The sequence below is a fragment of the Capsella rubella genome, unplaced genomic scaffold, assembly GCF_000375325.1.
Source record: "Capsella rubella cultivar Monte Gargano unplaced genomic scaffold, Caprub1_0 scaffold_4, whole genome shotgun sequence".
NCBI lineage: Eukaryota > Viridiplantae > Streptophyta > Magnoliopsida > Brassicales > Brassicaceae > Capsella > Capsella rubella.
Window position 1 is genome coordinate 2,673,088 of NW_006238920.1, and position 12,784 is coordinate 2,685,871.

At 34.1% G+C, this 12,784-nt stretch overlaps 2 protein-coding genes across 2 annotated transcripts; one reads left to right on the forward strand and one right to left on the reverse strand.

Annotated features, from left to right (window-relative positions):
* On the reverse strand, nt 1–872 carry LOC17888198 (probable thionin-2.4). The gene is made up of 3 exons (XM_006295159.2): nt 585–872; nt 402–479; nt 1–297 (listed from the first exon to the last, which is right to left on the reverse strand). Exons 1-3 carry the CDS (start codon nt 805–807, stop codon nt 200–202), a joined length of 399 nt encoding a protein of 132 aa, XP_006295221.1. The 5' UTR covers nt 808–872; the 3' UTR covers nt 1–199.
* A 9,614-nt stretch (nt 873–10,486) lies between these two features.
* Nucleotides 10,487–11,128, forward strand: LOC17890397 (ethylene-responsive transcription factor ERF042). Its single transcript, XM_006294921.2, has one exon. It carries the CDS (start codon nt 10,487–10,489, stop codon nt 11,126–11,128), a length of 642 nt encoding a protein of 213 aa, XP_006294983.1.
* The last annotated feature ends 1,656 nt before the right edge of the window (nt 11,129–12,784 follow it).

A 12,784-nucleotide genomic window follows, 5' to 3' on the forward strand; every position in this document is an offset into this window, starting at 1 on the left:
TTGCTTGAGAGCATAAAGATTGATACAAACATTTATTCATTATTGAAAAGATAGAGAGTAGAAGACTTATAACCTTCTACACGCATACACAAGTACGAGCACGAGAGTATTAACATTGTTGTCACATACATGGTAATTGTTGGATACATGGAAAACAACAGTGTAAATCTCCATTCACCCGTGGTATTTTTATGCTTGACTAGGCAATTTCAACTGCATTCACCGAACCCTTGGTGCAGACAGTAGAACATGCGTTAGCACATTTCTCAACTGCTCCACTTACGATTTCACTTGCATCTAGTCATCAAAACAAAATTTGAACGGCTTAGTCTTTTTCAATTTACTAAATTATAAAAAAATTGTTATAGTGTTAAATAAAAAGTTTGAGAATTTTGCTTTACCAGAGTTCTGGAGAGTGGTTAAGCCACCACATACAGAGGATACACACCCCAACTTGCAGTAAGCATCGACAGTATTACCTTGAGACAAAAAAAAAAAAAAAAAAAAAAAAAAACACATCAAACAAATGAAATCTCTATTCGTCTTGTAACAAACGTAATATCTCGCAATAGTAATCAATGTACCTGTGTTTTCGAGAGTGTCATGCGTATATCCATTAGGACATTTTGTCCCACTAATGTTTTTGCAGCCACTGAGGCTTGCACATACTGGCCTAGGAGATCCAGCAAAACGGCAAGTATTATAGATGTTTCTAGCAGTGGTGGATGGACAGCAGCTCTTAGCGTTGATTTGCGCTATGAACAAACTCATTACGAGCACACTTAGAACCAAAGTTTTCCCTTCCATTCTTCCGATTGATAAGTTGTTTGATCTCAAAATATAATGTATGTGGAGAGTTAAGCTTGTAGGTGATGATGATACGGTGATGAAACAAGGCTCCCTTAAATACTAGTAGGTCTAGAATTTGCAACCACAAACTTGATTTAGTCCCTCCTTGAGTCACGTTCTCTAATAGACTCTCTACACGTTGCATGGTCCACCTTATCACAATGGCTGCTACCTTTCACATCCGGGATATTGCTACCCTTCACGTCCGGGAAAAGACCTCTTAAAATTTTGTGTTACATAATATTTGCATTTACTATTCCGTGTTATATTTGCTGGTTAATGTTTGATTTTTGGGTTATATTTTTTCATGTTCGTGCTAACCTCTTAGAATTTTCTGTCAGTGAACGTGCGATATGAGGCGATGAATCGCTTTGCTTATATCTTGTGTGATGCTTGATCTAAGAAGATTACTGCATGGTTCGATCTAGACTGTGTAAGAATACGAACAAGCAAAGAAGTAATGAAAGGTTTAGTTGGACGTTGGTACTTTGTACATACACTTTGTTATAAATTCAAGATATTTATGAGTAGTCTGTCTATAAAGTTTGTATAAATTCTTGAGAAAATATTTTGGATTTGAAACGTGAGATTTTAATGTGATATGTTACACTGTTAAATTTATAATCTCGAAGAATATATCATTAAGAAGCGTACGTATGAGGAGATTGAGAATTGAAAGATAAGAGTGTTGTTTGTTACAAATGTGTTTTGTGTTTCTTTATTTTGTTTCTAACAAACTTCTTGTAGTTTATGTAGAGGTCCGAGATAATGACAAATCGATCATACAAAAATCCAAAACGTTTGTTACAAACGTGTTTTTTTAAAGTTGTGTCTCAATATTATGTTGGGACAAAATAAAAAAGATTAATGCTTGTTGTCGTATTTATTCTCTGATTCATTTATTTTTCAACCACACATTCCATTACAAGATTACTCTCTTTCAATGGGGTTGGCTACTATGAAGATGAGTTCTTGAATCTTAATTTTGATCTAGAGAACGAGAATATAAACTAGATCTTAAATATGTTTTTTTAGTCGAATCATTTGATTATGAAAAAGGTCCCAAAAAAGATAAACTAGATCATTTAGAAAGACACTTGACTGATTCTTATTTCAAATTATGGATTATCTATATTAAGTGATAATCTCGTTAAGAATGTTTATAAAATAGTCAAATAATAAAACCAATCCAAACGCTCTACAACTGTATATTCAACCAATCCCGGTTAGTTCAATAATCCCGCCAAGCTGACGTGGCAACGGTAGGCCTCTCGTGCCAACAAAGCATTTAACTCTTTTTGACGTTTCGCCACGTGGAACCCTCTGACTTGTGCTTTCTCCACTAAAACACTCAGCTTGAAAATAAACGAATTGGCTCAACGGAACCATCCTCATCCCCGCCGCACAGAACGCTTCTTGCCACATCATCATCTCTCCTTCTCTTTTATCCGCAGCCGCTTCAACCGCAGACGCGATTTTAGGTCGCAACAAAAACGCTTCTATGATTTTGTTCACCAAATCACCACCTCCCGGAGAAGCAACGGCGGCGGGTTGCCTACTACGAAGATGAGTTCTTGAAACTTATGATCTTGAAATATAAAGTATAGAAAAAGTAAAAAAGGTGTCTTGGACATTGACATTTATCCCTCATAAGCTCGTATTGTGTCATCTACATTTTAGTAGACGTTTCCAGCCATGAAGAAGCATCAGAGTAATTTGACAAAGAATCAAATTAAATCCTCAACACCAAAGCATCAGAGTGTCCATTTCCTATGAAAAAATATTGGTTGATCCTCTATTCTTGGTAGCATATGAAGAGCTTGTTTAAATAGGGAGAAAATAATAATTTGTAAAGAACGATTGTAGACATATATTGTATTTAGTCGGAAGCTTTTTTTTTTTTTCCAAATTAGGTCCAAATTAGTAATATATTTGTGACTTCAATGTTTGAGCCATATCAATTTTTTACACATTAAACTGAGAGATGTTGTTTATAGCTCTAACATTAGCTAGTGATGGTAAAATCATATGTATATTTCTTTTTTTGTTTTTATGATTTGTAATCAATTGTGTATTTTTTTTATCTAAATAATTTTTAGTTTTCGAAGTCTAATTGATAAACTTGACTCGTGTCACGATCACGTGGAATTATAACTTCTTCTACCAAACTTTATATTATAAGATGTCTTAGCAAAGAAATTCTCAGCTCTCCTTTATTATGATACCAACCTTTGTTAATATGTTTTTTTTTTTTAAACTTATAAAACAGTATAAATACTATCAAATCATCAAAACTACCAATCCCCAGTCTCATCTTCATACGACAAATCTTGAAATAATGGTTCTAATGTCTTCGTTTGAGTCACTTGTGATCCTATAATTGTGTAAAAGTTTCATGGCATGCGCGGGTTTTCTTTCAACTCCTCGTATCAATTATGTAGCATATGTTCTCGTTATATGTTTCTTTGTCTTCTCATTTTGAGATGATCAATCAATTCAATAAACAATCTCTCTCTACGTTAAGTAAGAGTGTAACGACATACCAACGTTCGTTTGATTATGTCATCAAATGTAACGATACGGTTTCGCCAAGATTGTATCCATCTGGTCATAAAACCTCCCCACTACATGAGCTAGTTCGAGTTTTAAGGAAAAATATCAAATCTCTTCACTGTGTATCTATTTCTATTCTTTCTTATTTGTAAATTTAAATCGTTATAATTATTGGATTTCGCGATCATAGAGTCTTAACCCAAACTAAATCAGCAATAATGATTTAATCCTTTGTACAACAGTTAACTAAGAGTAGAACAAGATATGAACTAACTTCTTTGAACCACATTACATCCCGCAGTGTGGCGGGTCTTTTGAACATATAGATCCCATGATACAAGTTACCTCTAGGGGTGTCGAACAAGAGACTTTCGAGGAGTTAAAGGGAACCTAACCACTGGACTACAAAAAAGTTTTTAAATCTGATGCCCTTAAATCTATTTATTTATTATGATGCCTAAAGCTTTTGCTTGCTCAACTTTAGTTTCGGGCCAGGCCTAGATACAACCATAGTGAAATCATATCACTACAATTGATGACGAAATCAAACAAACGTTAGTAAGTCATTACATTCTTGAGACACTTACTTTTGAGAAAGATATGAGATAAAGAGAAAAAGGGATTTTTATCAAAATAATCGCTTATACAAATGAGAAGCAATGGCCATAGCTTTATATATTAAGGTTCCGAATGGTAACTGCGTTTTTCACTGTGGGAAAAGTGCGGTGCGATTCAAATAGTAACAAAAATACATAAATATATATGTATATTCAGATATTTTGACACTGTTACAACACTGTTGTAGTGCGGTTTTATAGTACGGCATTATTACCATTCAGAGCCTAAATAAATCTCAACACCACCTTTAATAGGAGAATAGGGGGGTTATTGGGAGAATGATTTTTAAAGATTGTTAGAGTCTAAGATTCTATTTTTATTGGTTTATGGATTCTTAAATTCTTAATAAAGTCTTTTGTTATTGGTTCTGAAAAGCATTATTCCAATTTAATTGACGTAAATTGATTTTGTAGTTACAGAAGTCAATATTAAATGTGGTATTTGTTGATTTAACAAACAAATTAAACCAAAATATCCTAGAAAATTAGAATAATTTTGCGGCCTATAAGCCCATTTTCCATATCTCAAATCCCAAATACATCCCATGTGTAGTTGAGTTTTTCTAAAAGAGTTCGTGGATTTCAAAATTTTAGAGATTTATATTCTCAAAAAATTTTGAAGATTCAAAACAAATGTTTGCCCAGAATCTTCATATGATAGATTTTACAATACTTATGATAACTGCAGTATTATGGAAGTTGTTTTTAATGACTAAATATATAGGAAATCATTCCCAATAACACTGTAATTTGATAGAATTGGAAAATCAATAAGAACTCAACTTTTTGAATAACGAAGGATTTTAAATGGAATTACAAAATACATACACCAATAACAAAAGATTTTAGTAAGAATATAAGGGGGTTATTGGATCATTGATTTTGATGGATTTGGAAATCCAAACAAAAATCCTATGTTATTCAATCATTGATTTTAAAATAACTATCAAAATCATGTCTTATTGGTTGTATGATTTATAAATACTAGTTAAAATCATATGTTATTCGTTTAGTGATTTGTTTTCGGATTTTAAAATCAGCAGTATGTTTTAAATGAATTTGAAATAATTTGATAGTGTAAAATAGAAGGATTCAAATCCAAGGATAAAACATGTTATTTCAAAATCCATGTATTTTGATTTCATAAATAATAAGGATTCACAAATTCTAGGTGGATTTACAAATCCATAAACCAATAACCCCCCTAAAGAATCCATAAACCAATAACAATAAAATCTTAAACTCTAAAAATCTTTAAAAAATCATTCTCCCAATAACTCCCAATGTACTTAGGTTATTTGAATTACAAGCTTTCAAAGCTACATACTTCAAACACTCATTTCTCATTTAAACTAACTTTGTTTTGGCACTATAATACACCACCATGTAGTGTTGGACGATTCCATAATAGAAATGGTCATTCTGATGAATGTCTTACTCGGAAAATCCACCGAAAGTAATCGAAATCACTTCGTCAAAAAACAAGTTCCAACATAATCAAGAACAATCAGCCAATGAAGAAGATATTGCCCCTTCATTAATTCTCAAACTTGATTAATGGATATTAGAGAAGAACAGCTTGGGAAGAAAACATAGAAATGAAGAAGTTATGAATTTTAGAAAGAAGCAATTATGATTTTATTAGTGTTAGGGGCCACAATGTTAGTGTATTTAAGGGTTGGGTAAAACTAAGGTTATAACCTAATGGAAAAATATACCGTATATCATGAAATATTATCTGTTCAGAACACTTGCTTAAACCTTAGCTTATACGTTGCAACACTTAAGAGAGATAAGGTGCTTAAGCGGCTGATCGAATAAATGAACGAAAACTATTTTGAATATTTTTTGGTAATGAGATCTGTTCAGAACACTTACTTGACACTCTAACTCCGTCGGACATGAGGAGAAACTATAGTCACTATTTGACATTGTTCTTTGTTAAATTAGGTTTTGTTATGAGCTTCCAACTCAAAACTAATTGGCAATGAGCCTAATCCCTTATATATTAAGGAAGTTTCCTCACATCTTCCGATGTGGGATCATTTCTTGGGAGATGGAGGACCGGAGATCGGTTGAGAGATCGACGGTCGAGATGATTGCTCAAGAATATGTAAATTATGAAGATGTGAAAGAATCTAGATCCTCTTATTTAGGATATTTACCTTTATGTAGAAATGTATTATTTACATTAGTCATTATCTCAGTTTATGAAATTAGGTTTATTCCGATTACTATATATATCGATGTATTATGTAACATTATTTTTATGAGAGTCTAATACAATTCTTCCGTTAAACATTTTTGTGTTCTTTACTCTCATCAATTTATCATTGTATCAGAGCCTTGATCCTATTCCTATGGGTTAGGGTTTCTCGTTTGCTTTCGCTTCTATAATTTTCTATTGGTTTTTCTTTCTTTTGTTTTGATTTTTCTCTATCTATTGATTTGTTCAGTTTGATGTTTTCTTCGCCCTCGCGATTAACATCCTTTTATATTCTAACTTCTTATTCTCGTGACTTATTTTCGCAATCGCGAATTATTCATAAACATCGCAAACGCGAGTTTTGTCCCTTTCTACTTGAAGAGCCCTACGATCGGGTATAAACGTCGTTAATGATCCGACGGTCGGATTTTACAGCCGCTTTGACCCCACGACCGGGTATAAACGTCGATGATGACTCGACGGCCGAGTATAAAGCCGTTATTTTGAAGACTTGTCCAATCTCACACGTGTTACCACATATGAGCTTGCCGGGGGTATTGGGAGATGGAGAACCGGAGATCGGTTGAGAGATCGACGGTCGAGATGATTGCTCAAGAATATGTAAATTATGAAGATGTGAAAGAATCTAGATCCTCTTATTTAGGATATTTACCTTTATGTAGAAATGTATTATTTATATTAGTCATTATCTCAGTTTATGAAATTAGGTTTATTCCGATTACTATATATATCGATGTATTATGTAACATTATTTTTATGAGAGTCTAATACAATTCTTCCGTTAAAGATTTTTGTGTTCTTTACTCTCATCAATTTATCATGATATCAGAGCCTTGATCCTATTCCTATGGGTTAGGGTTTCTCGTTTGCTTTCGCTTCTATAATTTTCTATTGGTTTTTCTTTCTTTTGTTTTGATTTTTCTCTATCTATTGATTTGTTCAGTTTGATGTTTTCTTCGCCCTCGCGATTAACATCCTTTTATATTCTGACTTCTTATTCTCGTGACTTATTTTCGCAATCGCGAATTATTCATAAACATCGCAAACGCGAGTTTTGTCCCTTTCTACTTGAAGAACCCTACGATCGGGTATAAACGTCGTTAATGATCCGACGGTCGGATTTTACAGCCGCTTTGACCCCACGACCGGGTATAAACGTTGATGATGACTCGACGGCCGAGTATAAAGCCGTTATTTTGAAGACTTGTCCAATCTCACACGTGTTACCACATATGAGCTTGTCGGGGGTATTGGGAGATGGAGAACCGGAGATCGGTTGAGAGATCGACGGTCGAGATGATTGCTCAAGAATATGTAAATTATGAAGATGTGAAAGAATCTAGATCCTCTTATTTAGGATATTTACCTTTATGTAGAAATGTATTATTTACATTAGTCATTATCTCAGTTTATGAAATTAGGTTTATTCCGATTACTATATATATCGATGTATTATGTAACATTATTTTTATGAGAGTCTAATACAATTCTTCCGTTAAACATTTTTGTGTTCTTTACTCTCATCAATTTATCATGGTATCAGAGCCTTGATCCTATTCCTATGGGTTAGGGTTTCTCGTTTGCTTTCGCTTCTATAATTTTCTATTGGTTTTTCTTTCTTTTGTTTTGATTTTTCTCTATCTATTGATTTGTTCAGTTTGATGTTTTCTTCGCCCTCGCGATTAACATCCTTTTATATTCTGACTTCTTATTCTCGTGACTTATTTTCGCAATCGCGAATTATTCATAAACATCGCAAACGCGAGTTTTGAAGAACCCTACGATCCGATCGTAACGATCGGGTATAAACGTCGTTAATGATCCGACGGTCTGATTTTACAGCCGCTTTGACCCCACGACCGGGTATAAACGTCGATGATGACTCGACGGCCGAGTATAAAGCCGTTATTTTGAAGACTTGTCCAATCTCACACGTGTTACCACATATGAGCTTGCCGGGGGTATTGGGAGATGGAGAACCAGAGATCGGTTGAGAGATCGACGGTCGAGATGATTGCTCAAGAATATGTAAATTATGAAGATGTGAAAGAATCTAGATCCTCTTATTTAGGATATTTACCTTTATGTAGAAATGTATTATTTACATTAGTCATTATCTCAGTTTATGAAATTAGGTTTATTCCGATTACTATATATATCGATGTATTATGTAACATTATTTTTATGAGAGTCTAATACAATTCTTCCGTTAAACACTTTTGTGTTCTTTACTCTCATCAATTTATGTGGAGAAAAGATCCCACATCGGAAGATGTGAGGGGACTTCAGTAATATATAAGGGATTAGGGCCAATCCACTCATTGCCAATTGGCTTTGAGTTGGAAGCCCATAACAAACCCTAATTTAACATGGTATCAGAGCCCAAACACACGCTGACCCATTAATTAATCCAGCCCGGAAAGAGGCCCGATCACCCATTAATTGATGGCCCAAAAGAAGGCCCAATTCCATTGAGATAGCTAGAAGAGCATTATCTCGAGGGTGCGTGATGGATTTTGTCGAGATTAATGGCTAAAAGAGGCATTATCTCGAGGGAGTGTGTGGAGAAAAGATCCTACATCGGAAGATGTGAGGGGACTTCAGTAATATATAAGGGATTAGGGTCAATCCACTCATTGCCAATTGGTTTTGAGTTGGAAGCCCATAACAAACCCTAATTTAACATTCTTTCGTCCACTTCTTACTAAAAATCCAACAACTGAATTATAAACAACTAAATCAAATAGACAAAAGAACCACAATTATTAGTAGAATTAATATGACATATCCATGTTATATACGTTTGTCTTACCTAATCAAAAACTGTGAAAACGTGACGATCATTACACTTCTCCACTTACACTAGTGTAATAAAACACAACCACGATTGTTGATAGTTGAGATCGTCAATGAGGTATCAAGTCTAAGTTTGAGGTCGAACGAGAGAACACTTCTTATATTAATCAGGGACCGGCGAGTACAAGTTATAAAGGGAAGGAAATCCTATCGGCACTACAAGATTAAGACTACAAGTCGAGCTCTCTGCTATACTCACTGTTCCACTCTCAATACACCTATGTCTTGTCACATCAAGTTTCTCTCCTTTTATCGGTGATGGGACAACTCGCCGCATTAAATCGGTTTCACGTGGGTCTACCATAGTAGGCCGAGCAATGAATGGACCGTTGCTGAGCTTCGTTCCTTGTCTTCTTGTGATGTCGACGCCATGTCATTTCTCTGGCTGGGCCAAGCGCAAAACAGTGGAGGGATCCTCGTGGGCCGAGGCCCATATCTAACAACAATCACAAACAGTAGCTCCGATGGAAGATGACGGTGGCTTGTATTTCTCAATGTTAAAATTGATTATGACCAATGAGAAAGGGCTGTGGTGACGATGACACTTTTATACGTTCACGTCATTTAGGTTTTAATTAAGGTAGCTGGGTCTTTAGTGGACCGGATTGGATCTTATACCAGCACATTTAAACTTAATACGAATAATTTAATTTGAATTGTTACATAAGTGATGTGACCAACACTATAACCATTATTATTATTATTATTTATTTTTATTATTATGTTTGGAAATATATATTTTGAATAAATTAGTTTTTCGATGAAAAAGATATAAGACAATCTTTCTGTTTATATAGAAGTGGGTATCTTCAATTAACTGTATATTTTCGTTAATTATCATTTTTTTCTAGAAATACCAACTTAAAATTGCGTTAAACAATAACTTAAAATTGCGTTAAATATAACTCAAAATTTTTAGCAAGCTAAAAAATATTAGAATTTGAAATTTTGTAAAAATATATATATGCTTTCCTTATAAATTAAATATGTGTCACCATCACATGTTTATTAATTTAACAAACCAAACTTTATATAATAAGATATTTTGAAATCTATTGAACAAAAAAATTGAGGCTTTTAGTCGTTAATTCCCCTTCACAAACATTAAATCACAAAGGTCAATAGAATTTGACACACTATAAATATTTCGTAAACAATACCCCACACTACCTCTCCTATATATACGTCCCTACACACACACACACTATATAGTATGGAAGTCATTGCAACCAAGAAACATCAAAATGACTCTCGTTTATAACACCGACACACCAAAATTGTCTCATTATTTTTTGCCTAACAACTAACTCTTTATTCTACACTTTGATACACAAATTTTCCAAACAAGCTGACATAAAAAAACGAGAGAGGGAGATAGAGAACAATGGGTGGTTCTCATGGTTCCGACATGGACTGTTCCTCGACCAAGAAGAGAAAAGAGAAAGCCAAAGAAACAGTGGTATATCGCGGTGCCCGTATGAGGAGCTGGGGGAAATGGGTCTCGGAGATTCGAGAACCGCGTAAAAAATCAAGAATCTGGCTCGGGACTTTCCCTACGGCCGAGATGGCAGCGCGTGCTCACGATGTCGCGGCATTGAGTATCAAAGGAAACTCCGCGATCCTCAACTTCCCTGAGCTCGCGGAGTTTTTGCCGCGGCCCATCTCGATGAGTCCACAGGACATCCAGGCCGCGGCCACGAAAGCCGCTCTTATGGATTTCGAAACTGGACCCTTTCATCTCCAAGATAAAACTAGTCACACTAGTTGTGAGACTGAGAAGATTGAAAAGGGGTCGTCCTCGTCCGCATCCTCGGCTTCTATGCTTTCGGAGGAGCTAGGAGAAATCGTGGAGTTGCCTATTCTTGATAACAATGTAAGAAACGATTTTGCGCTGTTCGACTCGTTGGAGGGGATAGGGTCGATGCCCCAATGGTTAGATGCTACCAAAGATGATTTTACGTACGGAGATGATTCGATACTATTGGACCCACTTCTTCAAGAAAGCTTTTTGTGGAATTATGAGTAAAGACTTCTTTTTGTAAATAAATAAAATATTTTTTTTTTTGGTTTTCTCCTATTTTTTTTTTTTTTTACAATTTCGGTATTTTTGACCACATCTATAGATCTATTTTTGTTTCAAGCTATATATGTACTATGTCATTTGAAAACAATGATTTGGTTTTGGTATGTAAAGAGGAGTTATGTAAATAACAATATGAGCTTGCTATTTATTTCAAAACATGTAATTATTTGGGGTAAAAATAATTTGTAGTAATGTAAAATGTAATCATTAATTATACAACACTACAAAAAAACCAGGTCTATTATGAAGTTATTTTAGACGAAAATTATTAGTCACTAATTTGGGACGAAATAGTAACAATGTTGTGACTATATTTTCTTTTGTCACATAACTGTAGGCAATTTGTCGCAAAATTATGACTGATTAGATCATGACTAAATATTGTAATAATTTGTAACATAAATATGACGATAATTTTATCGTAAAATTAAGACAATTAAATATTTAAGAGTGTTACCATCATTTGAGAACTGGTAGAGTAAATGCATGTAACACTTGCATGTTGAGCATATGCTATAATCAATCATTTAGAAAGTTATAAGTACATATATGGTAACTTGTTAGAAAGCAATGTAACATGTGCGAAGAACGATGTTTTTATCTATATAGCCACACGTACCGTTCAACACTTCACTATTTAACGTTCGCTAGATTTCTAATCATCGATGGTGTACTGTGCACCAACATCGTTTTCAACTACACTTTTGTTTTAACACCATTGAACAAAGGAAACATGTTTAACCCAAAGAAATTAAAAAATCACATCAACAAGTCTATAACGAGTTGTAACCCCTATTTAAAAAATCCCCACCTAAGTCCGATTACACCCCGTGTAATCACTAGACCCACTTTATCCATTTTGATTAATGACTAATCCCCGCCTAAACCTTTTTGTCAGTTATTAAATATTTATACTGAGAGTTTGTGATGTTTAACAATATTTTACGTTCAAAATTTTAATGAAAAACATAAATTTGGCTTTAAAATTATGATTTTGATATATTTACTACAATTTTGAAACCAATATTATAGTTTTGTATGTTATACTGTGTTTTTTCATAGCCAGAAGTCGAATTATACATATAACTAATACCATATATTTATTATTTGTATTTATTTAATAAAATAACCTAAAACTAATCCTCGATAAATCCTCGCGTAATCCCCGATTTTCTTGCTAGGCGCTAGGTCCACCTCAATCGCCCGACTAACGCCTAGAGATTGTAACACATATATTTATATACAATTTTGAACAAAATATTTATTCAAAAAAAAAACTATTTATATACAATTATATATACCATGGTAGATATATATGAGCCACTTACTTTTTCAAAACAAAAAAAAATCCATAGAGGGGTAGATATGAGATCTAGCTACCAAGAACCATATCGTCCTAGTGTTTGTTTCCTCCACAGTACCACATTGTGGGATATTTTTGGAACTTATCTCTCAGTGTCATAATTGGTATGAAAGTGACCTCAAGAAAAGGAACCAATTGAGGCAATTCTTGGAACAGCTGTATAAATAACAATTCGTTTTGCAATGATTGATAGAAACTAGCTAGCTAGTTTAACAAAAAGTTTGTCAATGAATGTT